General features: G+C 40.7%; 1 protein-coding gene across 1 annotated transcript; it reads right to left on the bottom strand.

Moving 5' to 3' along the window:
- Positions 1 to 2,791: 2,791 nt before the first annotated feature.
- On the bottom strand, positions 2,792 to 21,025 carry camkk2 (calcium/calmodulin-dependent protein kinase kinase 2). The gene is made up of 16 exons (XM_071905169.2): positions 20,792 to 21,025; positions 19,655 to 19,996; positions 14,199 to 14,246; positions 13,173 to 13,226; positions 11,850 to 11,901; positions 11,537 to 11,670; positions 10,062 to 10,098; positions 9,859 to 9,880; positions 9,631 to 9,719; positions 8,226 to 8,425; positions 7,892 to 7,945; positions 7,699 to 7,772; positions 7,418 to 7,505; positions 6,386 to 6,517; positions 4,648 to 4,751; positions 2,792 to 3,532 (listed from the first exon to the last, which is right to left on the bottom strand). The coding sequence occupies exons 1-16, from the start codon at positions 21,023 to 21,025 to the stop codon at positions 3,460 to 3,462; spliced, it is 1,737 nt and encodes a 578-aa protein (XP_071761270.2). The 3' UTR covers positions 2,792 to 3,459.
- Between the last annotated feature and the right edge of the window lie 283 nt (positions 21,026 to 21,308).

The raw sequence follows: 21,308 nt of genomic DNA, 5'->3' as shown, positions 1-21,308 counted from the left end.
GCTAAAAGTTTAAATATTATACGTATAAAATACAGTTATCATACAGCTTCCATTGTGGCTTGCATTGTCACCCTGCATTCAGACCGAACCTGTCAATTCCACCACGTTGGCCATGGAGGGGATGGTTTTCACAACGGGGAGGTGCGTGTCTTGTTTCGCTCAAAGCAAAAATGGTTACTTTATCCCAATGAACAACTTGTGTCAGAATGCAAACTCTTTGCTTTCATAAATTTGTGGTAAACAGAGGTAGCCTTTCACAGTATATCACAAATCAGGGCAGTTCTGCAATATATTTACTGGCTAAAACGTGGGCATTGGAAGATCATGGGCTATGATCATTGGGTTTTCCAACAAAAATCCAATATCCTTCACATGTACAAGTCTATCATTTTCCAAGGGCCCCTCAGAAGATGCACAAGATGCAAATCTCACCCAGTAACAGTAATGTAAACAAGAACTTTCACACTTTGTGTTTGTAAGATGGTCAGGATGCCTGTCTGTGTGTGCGCCGCACTCTACTGTAGAGTACACACTCCATTCATCGTTCAGGAAAAAAATGTTGGCTGAGCAAAAACAAATTAGAGTTAGTCTACCACAGTACAGCCCTCCTCACCAGCCACCGAGTGCTCACTGTACGGGACAGTCCCACAGGGCAAACTATTGCACCATACAGAGAAAGAGACATTTCTTATGCATAGTACTAGTCTTAAAAAACACACAACATACAATTCAGTGACATGCAAGAAGTTAGGTAAAAAAATCCCAATGTCCCTTTGTCATACATTCAACACTTTAGTGCTGAAATAATTAGTGTGTGTGTGTGTGGAAGCATTAATTGTTATAATTAATGTTGTGTCATTATCCTAAGTTAACTACAAACATCTCCGGTGACTTCAGATATCCTTACACTAACATCTTTGAGGAAATGAAAAAAAATAAAAGGGTAAAATAAATAAAAAAAGACAAAAGGAATAAAAGAATGGCAAAACTGCTAATGACTTCACTGCTTTGGGATCATCTAAAAATGAAACACATTAATAAATTAAAAATTAAAAGTACTTTATAATTCATTAGAAATATCTGCAGTGGCCTACGCTTTGACCAAACTTTGATGACAACTGTTTTAGGTTCAGCATTGCTAGAGATATGTCATGCATAGATTTGTACAAAAGGTCTGCAGCTGCACTATGCTTCCATCTCAAAACTTATTTCAGTAGCCAGCTCTATAGTTTTAACATCGACAATTAAAGAACAAATAGTTTATTAAAGGTCTTGGTTTTTTTTTCTTAAGTTACTAGTCTTTACAAAATGATACATAACTGATTTAAGTTTTTGGTGTTCTGAAAATGTGCCGTTTTAAAAATAACATCAGTAATTCTTAAAATACAAAACTAAAACAAATAAGAACTTTCACAATTTTAACTTGAGGTTCAATAGTCACCATTTTCTGTTTTCAGTATACACACAAACATCCACTTTGAGCGGTGAAACAAATACAAAACAAAAAGTATTCAAACCAATTCCTTCATAGCACTCTGTTTCTTCTCCCAGCTGTAGTATCACAAGTTTCCTCTACCAACACACAACAACCTTGTGTGTTCAAACCGTTGGGGAGGACTGATCTGCGGTTGAAATTATTCTAAATGTAATTCTAGTGATTGTAGACGATGACTACAGAATAGTTTTGGACCAACACAATTTCTTTTTCTGGTCGCAGATCTATCAGGTTATTACAACAAACACTTTAAAGTCATATCGCTGTTGTCCAGTAGAAAGGACTCACTTAAAGCTTAACACAAATTTAGCAAAAGAAGAAAATCCTAATTCGTCTATGCTATCCTGCGAAGAATTATGTGTATGACTGTTCACACACCACTATATAAACTGTTTTTAAAGCTTTCTATTAGTTGCAGTAACTGGGAGACTTTACAATGAGCCAGTGGTAGGACTACAAAAACAAGAGCTGCTTCAAAAAAAAGGTACGTCTATGAACGTGTTAATGTTTATAATATAGCTTATACAATGTTTGCATTGGGAAAGTGAACACATGCATCCTATGAAGTAAACATTTTCACTTCCCTTTTTCCATTTCAGTAAACTGTACAGATTCTTCCCTCTCAAATATTGTTACAAAACTGGGCACTGCTACGCCGACGCAGAAGTGGACCACACAATCATCGTCAAGAAACCTGCTCTACTGAGAAGACTGGGGTGGCAGCGGGGGCCGAGGGTCTCTCATTAGCTGCGTTTACATGGAGCCTTTTGTTCCACTAATAATCAGAATAGTAGCTCAATCGGAATAAGAATGCCTCATGTAAGCACCTCAATCTGAATAAACCATCCCGTTCCGAATGAAATTTAATTCCTTTTGAGAGGGGTGATATAAACCTTTCATAATCTGCTCGATGGATAAAATTTCATCATGTAAACACTCATTGTGATCTCATTCTTTGGTTGGAATATCTCGACTCTTTCGGCGCACGCTCGCCCATTTGACATTGAGTGACGTAAATGACATTTACTTTTTTTTCCAGGAGAATTTGAAATCATTGCAGGTGCAAAACAAAACGTCTGTTGTTGACGCTTTTGGAGTCGAATGTTCTGATAAATCTGTTGCTTCATCAGAAAGAACAGCAGTAAAGCAATAATGGTGCCAAGTGCCCGATGCAGGTCCGTCTTTTAAAAAAGTAAGCCCATGTTAGAGAGATGGATTCAGTATTTTGTGCATGTCAGAAACTTTTATTCTAATTACTGTGGAGCATGTAAACGCACACCTTATGCGATCCTTTTATTTAAAGCGCTCATGTAAACGAATGTATTTAACGGAATGATTTAATTCAGAATGAAATAATATGGCTCATGTAACCGCAGCTATGGACATATGCAACCATCCCTCACCATAAAACCATCGCCGTCTCCAGCTCCCATCATGCCCCATTACACCCCTGCCGTAAACGTGACAGCATTGTCAAGTAAAGAAGAGGAGAGAGAAAAACACAAGTGGCTAGAGCTACAGTAAAACACGAAACTGTACAGTTGAAGCCTGAGACAGAGCATGCTAGGACTATAAACGCATGCAGGATAGAGGAGGAGAGAGTGGGCTGTGGTTAAGGGGATGAGGACGGATTCGCGGTTCAGGAGGATTTTTTTCCCCTTGGAAGGTGCCCATGTTCCAGTCTCAAGTCCTGAAACCTCAAGCCAAGTCCTCAAACGAGCTGTAACTTTTAAATATACGAGGAGACAATGGGATAAAAGCTCTTAAAACTGATGTTAGAGTGCCTTAGATCCGTAATTTCCCCTTTTTCCATGTTTTTTATGTCAGCCGGTCTTGTCCATCTCCCGGGGGAAATCTTTGTGGGGAAAGGTTGACCGTATAAAACTGTGAATAAAGGGGTGTCGGCTGTGTTGCTGCGGGCAGGCAGGCAGACCCATACCAGCGCGCATCAGAAACCCTCTGCATCAGGAAAGAGCCTCATCCTCACCCACGTAGGGCAGGTCCATACTCCTCATGCCATCCCCGCTCTCCTGTTTCCTAGGTAACAAACAAGAGAAACAGGATCCATTATAGTACTGCTAAGGGCCTGCTGTCTATTCTATATCGGTGTAGAGAGAAAAGAGTAAGCTAAGGTAAAAGCTCAGTTTAGCCAGCAAACTGATGGGAACCATTTAATTGTTATATAATGCAAGGCAGGGCACAGTGAGGGAACCTGGCAAGCGCTTAGTTAATTACTTTGGTCAAGAACAGACAAGAAGACACAAAAATAATTAACTGGCATGTCCTTGGGATGTGTGGGGAGAGTATACATGGCGCTGCATGCAGAGGAATGAGTAGCAACCTATCAACAGAGAAACGGATGCTCTGGGCTAATGATGTAATTCAGTGTTTTTCCACAGATCAAGTGCTGCTCAGAATACAATTCTCTAAGTGCTTAACCACAGATCACATTCAATAACCTTGCTTATACAAAGTAGCTTATGTGAGGAAAACATGGCTTTGACTACTTTAATACCCTCAATCATTATTGAAATGTGATTTCTGATAGTCAACATGTCTAATTCTGCACTACACAGCACATCCTTGGCCAAGAGCATCGCCCAAAATTGCGCTCAACATGAAAAACAAATCCCCACTCACAGACACTGTAGCCTCTGGAGCATAGCATGTTCCCAAAAATGGCTTGTCCAAGCACCCCTAAACTAGCATTGGCTAGTTTACCAAACTTGACGCACAGGACTACTTGACCACCAAAGCCATAGTGGGAACTACAGCTTCTCATGTCATGCCTATGGTCGAAGTTTATTCTGTACCGCTTCAACAGTACCGAGGTCAGCAGGCAAGCGTTGGCACACTCCTAAAGGTCTTTACCTTCTTTGGTTACTATGAATGTAGCAGTATCTCACATTGCCCGCTCTGCCTTTGCTGGTGGGCAGGAGAAGGAGGAGAGAAATAGTAAGAGTCTACTTGACAAACTACTTGACAAACTTTAGTTGGGCATAACTGAGGACATCAGAACATGAGGCAACCTGGCAGCTTTAAGTGAGAATGTGGTGGTGATAGTATACTACAAGCACTCTACTAATTTAACTATACAACCTCTGCTAGGGATAGAGCTGAGAGTCTGTAGTGAGTCAGGGAAGAAGCCTTACGTGAGCATTTGCCCCGGAGCAGACAGGCTGCTGCGGTCCTCTCTGCGGCCCCAGTCGAAGGGGTTCCCGAAGGAGCGCTTCCTCAGCATGGTTCTCACCAGGATCTGCAAATGAACAGCGAAGAGTAGTACACACATCCAAAAATGGTGCTAAAGGACTTGAAGATAAAAATAAAACCGTTCAGCCAAAACAGAAGGGGAATAGGAATACATATAGGAGAGGCAGAAATTATTTTCCATCTAAACTAAACTATGTTCCTACAACTGTTCCTACAAACTGATTCTGGAGTTGGGTCGCAAAAATACTTTTCATTTCACAGTCTGTTTGTATTATATGGTGCTCTGGCCCTTTCAGCCCTATTGAATCTGCAATAGGCATACTGTAAGTGAAAGTGGAGATCACATAATGGAACCACTTAAGTGACATGTCATGTTAAAAAATATGGCCTATGTTTTAGTTAAAAGTAATCATTGAATGCAGCTAAAATTAGACAAATGAAATAGATGTACACCTGCACTTGAAATTGCTTTTACAGGTTATTATTCAGAGCTGCTTCTCAATCCAAAATGGCATTCTTAACGTTATTTTGGCATCGATTTCATCGGGCGATGGGTGGGGGAGGGTGGGGGGTCAGTACGCACAGATTAGATAAGAGGAAGTAATTGCTTCATGGTGTGACTGGAGAGAGAGGCTGGAAATAATCCTGTGCCCTTTGGATAAATAATCAGGTCTGCTGTGCACGGCCCTTTAACAGACACCACAGTCTATTATCCTACAAAGCTACAGCTAGCATTCAAAATATACAATCTAGAAATAATACTACATGTATTCGCCTATAACAAGTCATCTGACCACAGGTTATTGTGTTATGGTGATGAATATCTAGTGAGTTTGGTGATCACATGGACTCTCAGACTGCTAAAAATAGATTCATAAGTTTCATCTTGTGCAGGCAATGGGAAAGAGTATTCATAATATTTCACAGGCTGCGAAAGCCCTTTGCTCTGCAGTGCTCAGGTGCCGGACAGAGCAGCCCACACATCAATGGAAGCACCGAAAGGCTTCAAATTCATTTCATATTTGCATATCTTTCACAGCATTTACCATTAACTAGTTTGACTAATGAAAATACACTCAAAAGAGCAAATGAACCATAACCGGTGCTTTACCATATACATAGCTCATTGGCTGTGGCTGTCATTTGGTTATAATCACCGGTTAATTTATTACAATCACCTGTTATTTTCCTACCAAGATGACCGTGTGGTGATGTAACAGTATACTATGAATAATTGAGTAAACATAAACAGAATGTGCTCTAGTACAAAGTGCCCACAGGGCCATAATGTAGGTGGAGGAGATGGTAAGGGTGCAGTGAGGGTGTGTTGGGAGGTGCGATGTGCATAATAGGACAGATACATAGAAAGAAGGAAAATATGCAAATTTGGAAAATATCATCCTTTATACTAATGCAAATGGAAATTCATTTGCTAGTGATAGTATTCATCCTCAAGTATTTCTCAATAGGTTACATATGACTGAGTCTTTTCATGTCCATGATTCCCAATGTTTGAATTCTGAGGAAATTCTACCTCCTGATCTTATTGAACTGAAAACGATATTGATATTTCGCTTAATCCCAACAGAAGCAAATAGAAATTAGACCTTTGACTGTTGCTCATATAGTGATGTTGATTAATGTGAACGGTTTCTGTGAAAAACTAATTAATCAGCTCACCACGGTCGCCAGGCTGGGGATGTGTTTAACAGAATTCTCCACCTCCTCCTCGGTCACCTCAATCAGCATACAACAGTTGTCGTCCTCCGGAGGGAGGGGCTCGGCACCGTGCCTTGTCACCCATGGGTGCACCTGGACACATGAGGAGCATGAGGAGAACAAAGGAGCTCCTTCTGTCTGTCGTTCTCTTTCTCACACACACACACTCAGACACAAACACACTGTCTTTAGAGGTGCACCAATGCCAATTTGTCAGAACTGATGTGAGTAAAAAGTACTTTATTTAGTAGATCAGCCGACATGAGTACTGACCCAAGTGATACTTAACTTAAAGCTATTCATGCTGCCTAGTATCGGCCTATTATAAAACAACTACAGGACCAAGTGCATCAATTGTGTTTATCTGATCATGCACTGACCATTGTATAACAATTCTTAATCAAATAAAAAAAAAAAATAATAATAAATGATAATAATAAAATAGACAATAGGCAACATAACATATGCAATAGGATATAGATTCTTACTTTGTTTAACTGGCCAAACAGCTTACTGATGGACTCACAAAAACAGCTTATTTGGAACAAAACAGATAAAGAACAGTGCAGTCGGTGACGCCTAATTAAACAGAATGGTATTAAGCCGGCATTGCCAAGGCTCTTTTTCTAAACAACAGGTGCCATGCCTATGACCTTCATGACTTCAGCACTTTCACATCAGGAGACATTTTTTCTCTCATTGAAAAAAGTTTTACATTGCGCCACAGTGCATGTCATTAAAGTACCGACATCGGGACAGCTTCATGTGCAGATCTGAGTACAAGTGCTTGTGCGCTGGACTAATACAACAATGACAGATTCTATCCGTAGCACTTCTACATGTTTTCATTCAGATGATTTAGTTCCTTCGCCATTCACACAGATTTTTTTGTGAAACATTATATTAGGTGGTTCACACTATTCTATGTATTGCTAAACATACTTAAATGCAAAATAATGAAAGCTAGCTGCTTAATTAAAATCATATGCTTACTCTAATCTGTGGGACCGATATCCTGGTCTCTGGATTCTTGTCCAGCATCTTCAGCAACAAATCTTTGAGATCCTCTGATATGTCAGCACTGTTGAGACAGGAAGAATCATAATTAGCCACAGTTAAAGTTAACTTAGGATTTTGGAAAATCCTCAAAATAAAAGCTGCTAGTAAACCATGCATTACATGGTTTAATAACTGAACAGCATATACACAACAGCCAGAGTTTACTGGGCAGTGGTATCATTTCGACATAGGTTGATTGGAAGAGTTGCACTGACTGTTCAGGCAATTCCACAGGCTGCGTCTTGATTTTCTGATGGAGACTGAGGATGCGCTCATCCATAAATGGACACTGTGAATGAAAGAAGGAACTTGGTTTCAATGGAAGATCAGTAAAGATTATCATTCAGGACAAAAGTGACAAAATCACTGTATTTACTGTATCCATTTTTTGCAAAGACGCAGACTCACCACTCCAAAGGCGAAGCAATAAAGTGTCACTCCCATGGCCCAAACATCCAAAGCCTACATGATAAATTAATCAGGGAGGTAAACGCAGAGATACGTTATGCTGTGAAATTGTTCCAGAGTTCCTGCAATGCAAGGTAGCCCAAATACCATGTACACGACAGCCCACAAAAAGTGTGGTACATTTTGTGTTCCCAAGAAAAATATATTGAAAATAGGGTTCCCATGAGAATCATTTTGAAAACCACAGTATTAGAGGTTTCTCTATTTCAGAAGAGGACCTTCCATTTCTCAAAGTCACCCCCAGAGGGTGCTGGCTAACCATCTGTTCTTTCACCTTGCCAGAGAAGTTCTTCCTGGTCTCAGAGAGCGTTTCGGGGGCAAGGAAGGCAGGCGTCCCCACTGTGCTGGTCAGGAGGGCGTCAGCCCCCTCAAACTGGTTACTGACTCCAAAGTCAGCTATCTTGATGTGTCCGTCTTCTCCCACCAGCAGGTTGGAGGGCTTGATGTCTCTGTGGATGATCTTCTGGTAATGCACTGTTTAAACAGCAAGAGGACGCATAATTACAGAGGCAATGTCCCGTTTGTGGAATTCTACTTCCTGCATGAGATGATGGCAATAGAATTTGCTTTTCGCTTTTTGGAGGCAGTGAAGTACAACGCAGTCTGATCTAAATACCAGGATGATGGTGGATTGTGATTAAAGTGCATCGAAGATGTGGCTTGACATCCTCTGGCATCCTCTTTTTTAATGCAAAATAAGTAATGAATCAACCTTATGAACACTTGATTCTTTTACCTCCTGAACATTGTCACCTTTAGCTTTAGACAAATGAATGCCCATGTGGAGAATTCTCTAGCAAGGCACTTAAACGCAAGGAGTTGGACAGACCAGTCAGCATGATACCACATTACTGCTGTGATCAATCAGAAAGGATTTACCCGAATGACCCACTGTTCTTGCTAACAATGTGAAAAACAAGCAAAAACATTGCGTGTGGTCTTTCTCTATTTGTGAAGCACCTGCACCATGACTTCATATAAGCAAGTATTTCCTCAAATTTGATACTCAAAAGGGAATAAAATGGGTTTAAGGAAAAGCCCCATGAGTCTTTCGGAGTCCCTGGTGCAAAGCTATTCTCCTACACAACTGACTTTGTGAAAAACATCTTCTCCAGCGCTGTAATGCTCTAAGAGATGATGTGAAATGAGCCTCGTGGGTGGCTGGAGCCGAGGACAGAATAGACGAAGTGTAAGTGTGTAAGTGGCAGGCAAGAATTATACGACTATGGGCAAAGGTTTCTCAAGTCTAGACGCACAGCACTCCATATTGACACCACAATTCTATAACTACAACTTGAGACTTTCATTCCTATATGAGATATGGAAGATTTTACAAAATGGCTCTTGGCAGGAAAGTAAGACCCATTGAAGGTATGAAGGTTATTACCGATCTTGGGCTTTGCGTACAAATTGCCATTTTTGAGGATGTAATCATCTGTATCTATAAAATCAATCAATGTCAAGTGATATTTTTTTCCCAAAGAGGCATATGGCATATGAAATGAAACACGCATAAATTCATGATTCCATCATCTAGGTTGAATAAGTATTAATATTCTGAATGCACATTCATCCGGTACTTAGAAGTTTCTACAATAGTGTAAAATTTAGCATAATACAATAGTACTGTAGACGGTCATAGAATATTAATAAAAGAAGAAGACGTTGGTCAGACTCACAGAACTCGATTCCCCTGAGCAGGTCCTGGAAGTAAAAGCGAGCCTGGTCTTCACTGAATGGTTTATCTGTCGGCACCTCCATCACAGCCCTGAATACACACCACAGCACATAAACACATACACACACACACACACACACACACACACACACACAGTTAGCAGTCATTACTAATGAGATTGAGCTCATTCTGGTGTCACAACCATTGCCATTAGAAAGGCTTCACTCACCCTTGCTTGACCAGTTCAAACACTGTGAGAGAAACATAGGTCAGGTTAGAACTGAAAGATTTTCTGCTACCAAGATTTAGAGCAAATGAAAAAAGACAGTTTTAAATTACCTTTCATGCATGGTTTTATGCATAACAGTAACAGTGTGTGTGTGTGTGTGTGTGTGTGTGTATAGTCAGGTTGAATATCTGGCCACAACTTACCCATGTACAGATGGTCCTCACTGGGGTCATCCAAAACCTGGCACCAAATCAGAGAGAAAGGGGGATGAGTGGAAAACACACGTACACACAGACACACGTACATGTACACACATAGACACACACAGGGACTACAACAAAAACTGCAATACTGCAACACCGTGGTATCTGGAGGCTTTGCACAGGGTTGGGAAGGTTTCAGTCATTCCTGCCATAGCACTTATTTTTTCATTTAATTGTTTGTTTTCTTCTTTGTGCAGGCAAATATTAGTATGAGCTGAATGCTCCAGTGTAATTTGAAATAATCTTTAATGGATATTGTTGTTTTGATCCTGATCGTTCTTTCTGCCACACCCCGCTGAGGCTCCTTTGCAAACTGCGCCATCAGCGAGTTGGCAACATACCTCTGTTGCTCTTTGGAGAAAAGTGGAGCAATCGATAGTGTGACTGAATAGAGAGCTCCAGCTTAAAATGGTTGTTGCTAAATGTTATGTTTGACACAGCAGACACAGTGTGCCCAGGACAAATTTCCATCTTATCTTATCGGCTTAGCCTAAATAGTCTGAATACTTTAGGCCAGGGACTGGAACACTCCATAATTACAGCACTAATGTTTTATTATAAAGGGACAAGAATAAAACGACTAACATTTCGGAAGTGCCTTCCACTCTGAAGGAAATGACTATAGTTTCGGCATAACAAGTGCCTTCCTAGTTTTATTCTTGTCCCTTCATAATAAAATATTAGAGCTGTAATTTTTGAGTGCTCCGGTCCCCATCTGTGGGTTAGTCCTGTTCAAACTGGCCTATGGATACCTTTTTCTTTTTACAATTGTCCAGGACTGTAGGCACTTAGACGTGCCTTATTAAGTGGCTGGTTTGAAGTACGGGAGGACGCACTTCTTTAGTTTGAATACTTTGACTGTGTTCAATTATGGAATGCCTTGATGCCTTGAGTAGGCCTAATTGTGATGTCTATAAAAAAGTTTAAACAACAGCTTTAGCAGTTTTGTGCTGATCATTTTTGTCCCGTTTTTGTTTAACAGTCATAGCCTGCCTGGTTATAACCTTTGGCCCTGTTTGGCTGTATCAGTGAACAGTGGCCATAGATCTGGTTCTTAAACCCAATGTTACATCTGCTATATTTTCAAATTTTCAATCCAATTTCAATCAAATTTTCACCCACTTGTTAATTGTTAATAGTGATCACTGAGGCCTACTAAACCACTTTACAGTGGTTTTCATTTAAGAGAGAAAGAGTTTCAATATTGGATTATGATAAAGAACAAACAGAATGAAAACATGAAATTTAGATGATAAAACATTTTATCGTGACACACTTCTAGACACCTAATGCACACAATTCTGTTTAAAATGTATTCAAATAAGTATTTTCTCATGTTGTGTAGCTCACGTTAAATGTCTATACATATTCAAATAGCCTCAGCAGTGGAAAGGTTAAGTTTTAACTGTACTCACCTCCACTAGTTTCACTACATTAGGATGGTCCAGCTTTTTCAGGATGGCAATCTCTTGGTAGACCCGCTCCAGGGGTCCTTTGGGTTGAGGGGGACCCTCAGGTGCTGCTTTGGCTCCGCGGGGAGGAGGTCTCCCTGATGGAGGAGAGATGACAAATGGGGGTGGGGGTGGGTGACAGGTGAGGAGAGGAGTGGAGAGGACCGAAAACAGGATGGGGTTTAGTTTTGGTACGAAGTGTCCATGTACCACTGTAGCGATATCAGAGACTGTGCTCTCTGCTGCATTAACCATCTGCCCCTGGCTCTAGACTTACTTGGGAAACCTGCCTGCCTCATCAGCTTCTTCTTGGACAACACCTTCATCGCCTACAGGGGAGGCAAAGCGAAAAGGTGTGGGATTAGGAGAGCGAGAGGATTAGAGAGAGAGAGAGAGTGTAAAGAGGGAGTGTGAGAGACAGGTGGGCAGGAGATGCGGTGAAGAGAGAAACAGAAAGGGAGACATTAAAGGACGGTGAGATACAGTGAGGTGCTGAAAATCTGGCAGTACACCCACACACACAGACACAAAACACACAAATCCCTTAGTTATGTCCACTCTAACCCTATGTTCAGACAGAATGTGGATATTTTTTTCCCTTTTACATTGCTATTAATTAAACAAACTTCTTCAATATGTGTCTGTTGGAGAGTCACATTTCCGAGTATCCACAATAGATACATCTGGGGAAGTGAGAAAAACGGGAAATAACCAGAAAATAAGTGGGGTACACTCACAGATTCCAATCCAAACCACACATTTCTTTGATTGCTGGAGAATCAAATCTAATGATCTATTTTATTAGCTTGTCATGATGTTTGCCACAACTACTTTTACACATTTGGCTTTACACATCAACTGTAAAATCGTAAGAATACTCGCAAGTTAATGGTTCCCTGCAAGTACCTGGACAGCTCATGCTTATCTGTACATGTGCTGCAGATGTTGAGTTGTTAACCAACCAGAAATCTCCCTGACCAGTAATTGAGCAATCAGATGGCAATCACCAGAGGCAGCGCTGAACAGAGAGCACCATGTGTGGTCGTGAGATGCAGTGAGAGGAGGAGGAGAAGAAGTCAAGTGGAAAACTTGACAGCTGTATTGTTCAGTGGAGATCTTACATGCTTCTGTCACTTCTGGGAAATAATCCTTTTTAAATAGCCTAAAGGGTCTCATTTATTATAACGCAATGATATATTCACTGGCAGCTAATCACTGAGCGAGAGCTTTGGGCTTTGTCGCTTGCAAGCATTATTAAAACAATCCTAATGTCACTGTTTGTCAATATCCTGCAGCCCTATGAGAATTGCAGCAGTAACCATGAACAGCAAATAGAAAAGCTTGAGCTGATGTGTTACTACATTACTCAGCAAGGCACAATTAACTGGATACATTTTCATATGTGGAGGTTTCACATAAAGTCACACCCCATAGTTAATGTGATGGGTTCTGATTAGATGAAGTTACTGTGTTCGTGTGTGTGTGAATATGAAAGTGACAAAAAATGGGGAACGAGAAAGAAATCAGACAGAGACTGGGTTAATTGGTGGGAAGAAATCGTGTGTGTGTGTGTGTGTGTGTGTGTGTATGTAGGACTCACATAGTATGTGTTGTCGTCTTCATTGTAAGCCAGCTTCACAACACCGTAGGAGCCCTTGTCAGAGAATAAGTAAAACAGGAGTATGAGACAATAGTGCGAGATTCAGCAGCTGTCAATTCTTCACACAAAAAAAAAAACTACAACACTCTGTGCAGAGCAAAACGAACTGAAGAAATACACATGGGAACAAACAGAAACACACACAAGCTCTACTCCAAAGCTGAGGGAATTGAGTGGGCTGACAAAGTACACTCAAAGAGGACCAGCTGCTTCAAAGCGACAACAGAGAAATTCAAATCATCTCTCCCTCTCTGTTTCATTTTTGATTTCAGGCTAATTAGGGAAACTGAATCTAGTTTATGCTATCAAGCTCCCCTGCCCACACACAGGAAATTCAGAATAAAAACTGGGCCCAATTAGTAGGAAAGCCTTTCCTCTCTGCTTGCATGCACAAATCCATGCACACACACACAAACAGGGTGAGAGAGAGAGCGAGAGAGAGAGAGGGAGCGGTAGGATCGGTCCCCGCTGGGAGAGCAGATTGAGGATGCAGCACAGAGCTCATCCTGCAGTCCCAGAGATGAGCTGATAACAGGAGCCTCTCCAACAATCCTGAAAGGCTCCCATTGTCTCCACTAAACACAAAAACACACACATTAACATGGGTACCTACACATACATGAAAACACACACACACGCACTCAAGCATACTCTGTCTTATACACACACCGGATTCTCACATATGCATACAAATACACACACCCACACTCAGATCCACTCAGCCTCACACAACCCTTAGAGAGCGCTATTTATACCAGCCTCCCATCCATCCTACCACTCTCCCATGGCCTGGTAGTTTACAGAGAGTTTGGGAAATGAGGACAGCCGGGAGAGAAGATGTCAGAGACTGTTACCGCACGTCCTTGATGATCTGCACTACTTAACAGACATGCGGTAGGCAGAGGAGAGAAGAAAATGGAGGAGTCAATGAAAAGGGAGTAATCAGTGAGATGTCTGTGATGGTACCTTTCCAATCTCATCCTTCAGCTTGTACTGGTTGAGCTGCACACAGTCCTTGGAGAAAGGGAGGGGAAGAAAAGAGAGGAGGATTTTTTTCCTCAGATGAATGATGCAGTAATCACATCAGCTATTTTAGCATTCAGATACCCTAGATACCCAATGTGGGTTTCTTGCGAGATCTTCTTTTCCGAAGCATCACATGAAATCCCATCAATTACATTTCCTCAACAAAAACTCGTATATGTACTGTTTTGGGATTGAGTGCTCCCAGAAGTGCTGGATGTCTCCCAACACACGGATACATTTGCTGTGCTTGTCAGCATCGTATGAGTTCGTTTTTTTTTTTTTTTTTTCAAGTTTAGTTGTCATTTTCTAAGCTACGTTATAAGTAACACCTCTACCTTGACAAATCTGGGTTTACGGTGAATCAGAGTTCAACTCATCAAAGGCAGGCATGGATGAAGCCAAAACAAAGAATCTGTCAGTTTACCTAAATTTTGAAGGTAATCCTACCTGCTAATCTCACTCCTGTTAGACTAGACAGCATCTCTGGGATTCTAGAGGCAGGATGTGTCGCTGCATTAGAGTAAATTTTGTTGTTTTTAAAATGGAGCAGGCAGTCCAGACTAAATGTCAATTCTTTGGACAAGGGAAAAGCAGAGCAGATTCAAAATCGCCTGATTTTAACTGTAAATGATTTGATTGTTCGCCTCTACATTGGACAATCAAAAGAGCTGAAATTATATTAAGTAAAAAATAATTTTTCAAGCTACAAGTTTCACTACAAACTTGTAACAAGTATGTAATGAGTGTCAGAAAAAGATAATAAAATCAAAATAATTGAGGAATTATAATGATCTACTGACTAGCTGCACTTACCTGCTAAATATTTCTGCAATTAACTTGTAAATATTTCACCAGTGTAGACATAGCCTACATAAAATACAACCTACCAAACCGTAAATTGACAGCCTAGTGAAAGAAAGCGTCATCTCTGTCAGTTTCACAAGTGACATTTGGAGTTCCAGTATGTGTCCGATGGCCATGCTGAGCCCAACGGCACAGTGGACAGCTTCAGGATTCAAACTTGGCAAGCTGACTCTTCAAGCGGGAGTTCTCAGCATGGTGGTGGATTTAAATTTTGGGAAAGTATCATGAAGTGACAAGTGTTTAATGACAGGTTTTAGCGTTGCCTCTTCATTCATTTAAGAATAAAGCTGAGTGAAATGCTTGCTAAAGCCTATTTTTGAAATTTTCTCTTGCTTGTTTGCTTATGTTGATGTTTGATAGCAGCCAAGGCCTGCGCAAAATATGTGGGAGAGACTGCAATGTGCGAGAATTTTTACAGGCTTGGACCGTACTGCTGTCAGCTTAAGGGCAGAAGTTTGCAATGTATTTTGAACCCAACATAACGCAGGCTTTTGTAACAGCTAGGATTTCCATTTTTTCTTAACTATGAATAAGTACAAGGCCACATAGGCTGATAGAGAGGTTGTAATAGTCAAAACAAAAGTTCAGTGTTTTTCATCTCATAATATAAAGGTTACATTAATTTAAGTTATTTTATTAAGCAAGCCTGGTTGTAAGTGTTAGATGATTCCTATTTCACTCATCTAATAAGCCTAACTTAAAGGATAATACCGGTGATTTTTTAAAGTTTGTACCAATCGTCTAGGTTTCCCCTCTCCTTTACATTATCCCTAGTATGCATATGTAGCAGAACCAGGTCTCCACAGCTCAAAATGGACCCTTGAGTAACATTCTTTCCCAGGAACAAAAATGACCCTTCACCTTTAAAAGCTACAAAAGTGTCACCTTGACGCTGACCAAGACTAAGGGGGATCTCCTCCACCAATCAGACAACTCTTCTGAAATGTATAAGTTTTATCTACAAGCCACATCAGACTGCAGACCAGGATCTCCCTCACACTCATAGACTCACACAAATTAAAAGAAGAAGATTTCTTTTTATCTGGACCAGAAGACTGAGTTCTATTGAATTGATGTTGGACAATTAGTCACATTAGATAATTAAATACATTTTGTATCATGTTACCAAAAGGATCAGGAATTGCTTTCTCCCTTCTCTTTTTAGTTCTGTAGGAAACCCCCACCTTTCTGGATAGAGCCATAAAAGTCATAAATCCATAAATTATTTTCATTCTTGGTTTAGTCCTCTTCTCTACTTTGTATTTCCTAATGTCTCCAATGAGTTTTTAGAATAGTGTGAATTATACTAAATTGGTTAATCGTATATGCCAGTTATTCCCCCGGGACCACACTGCTACCTAAGGTCTGACTATATTTACCCATTCTTGGCCCCCACATCGATAATTATGTTCTATTTCATTGTTTCCCTATATCAACCACCAAAGTTACTATGTATTCGTGATTTAAATATTAAGATTATAAAGTATGTAGGCTATCTGGGCTATTCTGCTAAAACAACTCAGTTCACCGCAAAGTTTGAACAGTGAAAGTTGTATTGTCTAATCATGTTTCATGTAATGGTTTTATGCAATCCATAAGTGTTTGTTTACAGGTTTCATAATGTTCACCGATTGACAACAGTAATTGGTTGAGTATGTAAAATCCAAACGCGTTATTCTAAAACTTTATCATTACATAGGCTAGTTACTAAAGTAGTTGAGAGAGGTATCCTCATGTGTCTCTCTGTCTTATCACGGGCGTTGCCTGTCTCCAGAACAAAGAAATGTAGGCGGAATCTCCAAAACCGCACAAAGTATCTTTTTACACTGCAAAACCCCGCCTTGGAATTCGGAAAAACTATAAAACTCTTGAGTTCTTTGTCACCTTGTGCGCTTCATGCCCCGAGCTTCATACTGGAAGCTACGATGCCGATCCAAACTTACAGAACTAAGTGCTTCACGCCCCGAGCTCTATGCCGGAGGCCACGAACGCCGACACCAACTCAAAGACCAACAAGCCAAGACTTCGCACGAGCGGAGACTCAGATCTCGCTGCCTTATAGCTTCCTCTTAGTGGCTGTGTCTTGTGTTTTCTACTGTAGAAATGCAAGGTGACATTTGACATGCAATTGTGGTTGTAATGCTGCTATTGTTGTTAGGACTGCGATGACCCTACGGACATGTCCCACACCTCCATCGGGATCCTGACAGTGATTGCTGAAGACAGTCTGGCTTCTCCTCACTCACTGCACCTAGAGGCTTCAGGTACTGCAATCATTTTGGAAGGAACAACAGTGATGGATGACCTTGAAAATCTTCCGCATGCCGTGTGCCTACTCTTTGGACTTATTTACACCCTGAATTTGGAGTACCCTCAACAACTGAAGAACACCTTTGAGTTTAGTTTTAGTGTTTTATTCTGGTTTATCATCTGTCCATTTGTCACACATTTCACCCGTTTCATGTATTACATGGTTTGTTTGTTTGTTTTACTAAATTCTAAATTCGATATTTTCGACTCTACACGCTACACATATATCAAGGCTCATTTTCCTACCTTCAGAAGAAGCCATTTGGTGCCATTCATTTTTCTGTTTGGTTGTCTCATTGTGCCCAAGTTGAGTGTTTGCATATCAGTGCACGGATTACGTTACGCCCTGCTTAATGTCAATCAACTGACACCCACAGAAAAAAAAAACAAAGTCTCCGCCAGGAAATAATCCCTCAAAACTTGGCGTCTTGCAAACTTTGTCACATCCATGTCCTCTTTTTTGGGGTGTCTTTGTTAGCTGGGACAGCAGTTAATTTCAAGTTAGGTTTGACACTGTAAAGTTTCTATTTTAAAAACAAAAAATGAGTTCTTGTTAAAAAAAATAAAATTACATGCAGCATGCATTGCAAAAAGATTGGGGGAAATGTAAACTAGACATAGAAGTAAATGGGCTATAACTCGTATTCTGAAAAATATCTGAAACCGGTATTCTCCTTTAAAGTCAGTGGGTATGTGGAGTCTCTGGAATCCACGTTGCTGCATAGATCAGTATTGGCTAATTCTGTTTATGTGAAAGCAAAAATCAATACTGGGCTCCAAAATCCAGATGGGAGCACCACTGGAGCCAACTGCCCTATAAGCTGACGCTTTAAGATGGTTTCTACCTACAGGACATCTACGGGTGTCTGCATCTATGTACAACTATGCAAGAGCGATGGCAGCTATTGTCTACTTCTACTGAGACAGTTAAGACCTTACCTTCACATCCAGAAAGATCAATCTTTACCAGTGCTGCTGCTTTTAAGACTGGAGACAAATGCACATGCAGTTCTGCTTACTTTCATACAAGTGTGATATTGATATTTTGATATTTATTAGGTGCTCGGGAGGAGCAACTCTGTTAGAGCCGGCTCTCTGTGTGTCTGTGTATTTGTTTGTGCATTTGTTTGTTTGTTCGTTCATGGTCATATTTACATCATGTCATCACAGAAGAACATTATGTCTTTACTGTCGTTGTTGTTGATTAATACATTTGCAGTGATGTTCATTTTAAAACTGTGACGATGAACGCCATGTCTGCTTTTGAAATATCACGTCAAATGAACATCTGGTCTGCTACTGATTTATCACTAAAATAAATAAGATTAGATTAGATTAGAGTGAGATGGAATTAGATGGAGTTTTTAAGGTTGCATTAAGTCCCCTACCCGAGCACCTAAAAAACGCAAGTGCACTTGTTTTTATTCACGCACTCTAGATGCCCAGTCTTCATGAGCTTAAAGAGACTCCATATGTCAAGTTGCAGTTGCGTACAACCTAACTGACAAACCCAACCATCATACATACAAAATATGATGACATCTTTCCCAGGATTTACAAATAAAGTGTGCCTCGAAGACTTTTCTGAAAAAATCTTTCAAACTCATCCAGCCAAGCAAATTTAATAAAAAGGGAGGTGATTTTACATTGGAAGTGAAGCACTCTTTTAGGTGCATCACATAAAAGAGACAATGGAACAGCCTCCCTGTACCTATAGTTGATGTTAATGCACCTGATATTGACTGTTCAGAGAAATGTGAGGATGTTCTCCTGACAAACGTCTTGACATAGCAGGAACATGAACTGTCTGGGGCCGACCTGGGTTTGATAAACGATGCATCGGGACTTAAAGTATGCACACACCACTTGCCACACAAAAATTTGAATTTATAAAAAAAAAAAAGAATATGCTGTGAGAATATGCATACCTCCATGCATGCTGTTCAATAGCGTACACAGACTTTTATGAGTCAGCTGTGCAGACTATGATATATCAAAGTGGCAAAGAGAAGGACATTTTATTTAGAGCCTTAATCTAAGCCTTAATCTTAAATATCAAAATAATGAATGATTTAATTTTGCTGGGCAACAAATACAATTCCAGACAGGTTTTGGAAAATAATGCTTAGCAATATTATTCAGCTCCATAAAGTAAAATCAGCTTAAAAAAATTCCGGACCCCTAAATGTTGAAACCTTGTTAGCCTCTAGGCTTGACCTTACCTGGAGGTCGGTGATGGAAACGCGGTGGGACTCCACAGTGGGCCTGCGGGGCAGGCGGGGGGAGGAATGGGGTGAGGTGATGGGGGAGTAGGGCAGTGAGGGGTAAATGTAGCGCCCGTTGAGTCCCGGGGAGCTGCAGGGCGACATGGCCGTTTGTGAGCGCTCCTGGAGAGACAGTTTCCTGTCCGACAGGTTCAGTCGTCCCCTCTGCTCTTGGCTGTCAGGTAGGAGGGCCTCTGTTCGGCCGACGGTGTGGGACAGCAGGTCGCATGATGGAGTCCGGAACGGCGGGGCCACAGAGGAAGCAGGTTCGGGCGTCTCAGAGCTGTCCATGTCCTCCACCTGAGATGTGACACATTGCATATATTTTTTGATTGGTTATTTCATCAACATTTTTATTTCCTTTATTGTTTGTCTGCACTAAACCAATATGTAGGGTGATCATTGTTGTTTGAGGGTGCCGTACGATGGATCAACATGAAATATTTGTGTGGTTGAATCATGTTTATATGTGAGATACTGTTTACCTGTTATCCATCTATGTATCCAAAACAAAAATTTTAGATTTTTAAAAATTAAAACACATTTTTACAGAAAGGCTGTCATATAATTTAATATATTTTTTACCTCTTTTACTTTAGTTGTATTTATGCATTTTATTCTTTCTGGTTGTTTTCATTCTTTTTAACTCATGTCTAGCAAATTTAGAGTTCATCTTGATGGCTTGATTGCTGTTTCAAGTGCTGTCTCAACATATTCAACTGAAGTTATTTTCAGATGAACGTGTTTTCTCCATGACAAAAGGCATACTATTAAAACATCAGAATAATTCTGAAAGAAATTCATAAGTAACAAGTAAAATGCATTATTTGTGCTTTCCCGAATATGGTATTCAAATGGTATTCGAATTAGGGAGCATCCCTGTTAAAAAGATAATGAATATGTGGATAACTCAATTGTGATAAAAAAAAGTCATAATCTTAAAATTCCAAGCTCACAATTTGTAACTGATGACAACATCAACCTGAAACCATGTATCACATTTCCATAGCAATTAGTTAACAGCTGATGGCTACATTTGTCATTATTTTTGACATTTTATAGATTAAATCTGAAGCTGGGTTTGTCTTATCTTACCTCCTCCTCCTCTCCATCCTCTCCAGGCGGCCGGCTGGGTTCGTACTCCGTGACCACGATGAGGGACTCCATGGGGTCTGGGGAGGGCGACTCAGACTGGGCGTTCAAGGGTGGTGCGGGGCAGCTGCACAGCAGATCAGGGAGGGGCTGCGGCGGCTGCGTCGGGGGTGCATGACTGCTGCGGGGGGCCGGCGGCTCAGCAGAGGGCCAGGGGGTTACATGACAAGGAAACATGGCGCCTCTTCACAAAGACTGACAACCACTGCTCCATCAGAATGAGAACCTCAGAGGGTGTGCTTACTGAAACAAAGAGGAAATGACAGAATTAGAAATGCATGTAGAGGATGCTTCTTGACTCTTCACACAAACAAAGACAACTACTGCTTTGTTAGTAGGTGGAACCCCAAGGGGTGAAAAGTACCAGGACAGACAGAATTAAAAAATGGATAGAAAGAGCACTTAATGGTGCATCTTGGTAATGTCCTCCTAAAATGGCAACCATAAAAAGTAGACGACT

The sequence above is a fragment of the Centroberyx gerrardi genome, chromosome 2, assembly GCF_048128805.1.
Source record: "Centroberyx gerrardi isolate f3 chromosome 2, fCenGer3.hap1.cur.20231027, whole genome shotgun sequence".
Lineage (NCBI taxonomy): Eukaryota > Metazoa > Chordata > Actinopteri > Beryciformes > Berycidae > Centroberyx > Centroberyx gerrardi.
The sequence above is the reverse complement of the archived record's forward strand: the minus strand, read 5'-3'. Positions and strand labels throughout refer to the sequence as shown.

Excerpts from the sequence above, each read along its gene's own strand:
- camkk2 (XM_071905169.2), bottom strand. The coding sequence starts at position 21,025 with ATGTTTCCTTGTCATGTAACCCCCTGGCCCTCTGCTGAGCCGCCGGCC. Across the intron at positions 6,518-7,417 it reads TATCGGTCCCACAGATTAGA|GTGCACCCATGGGTGACAAG; the intron begins GTAAGCATATGA and ends TCATGTGTCCAG. Across the intron at positions 4,752-6,385 it reads TCCCCAGCCTGGCGACCGTG|ATCCTGGTGAGAACCATGCT; the intron begins GTGAGCTGATTA and ends GTTCATTTGCAG.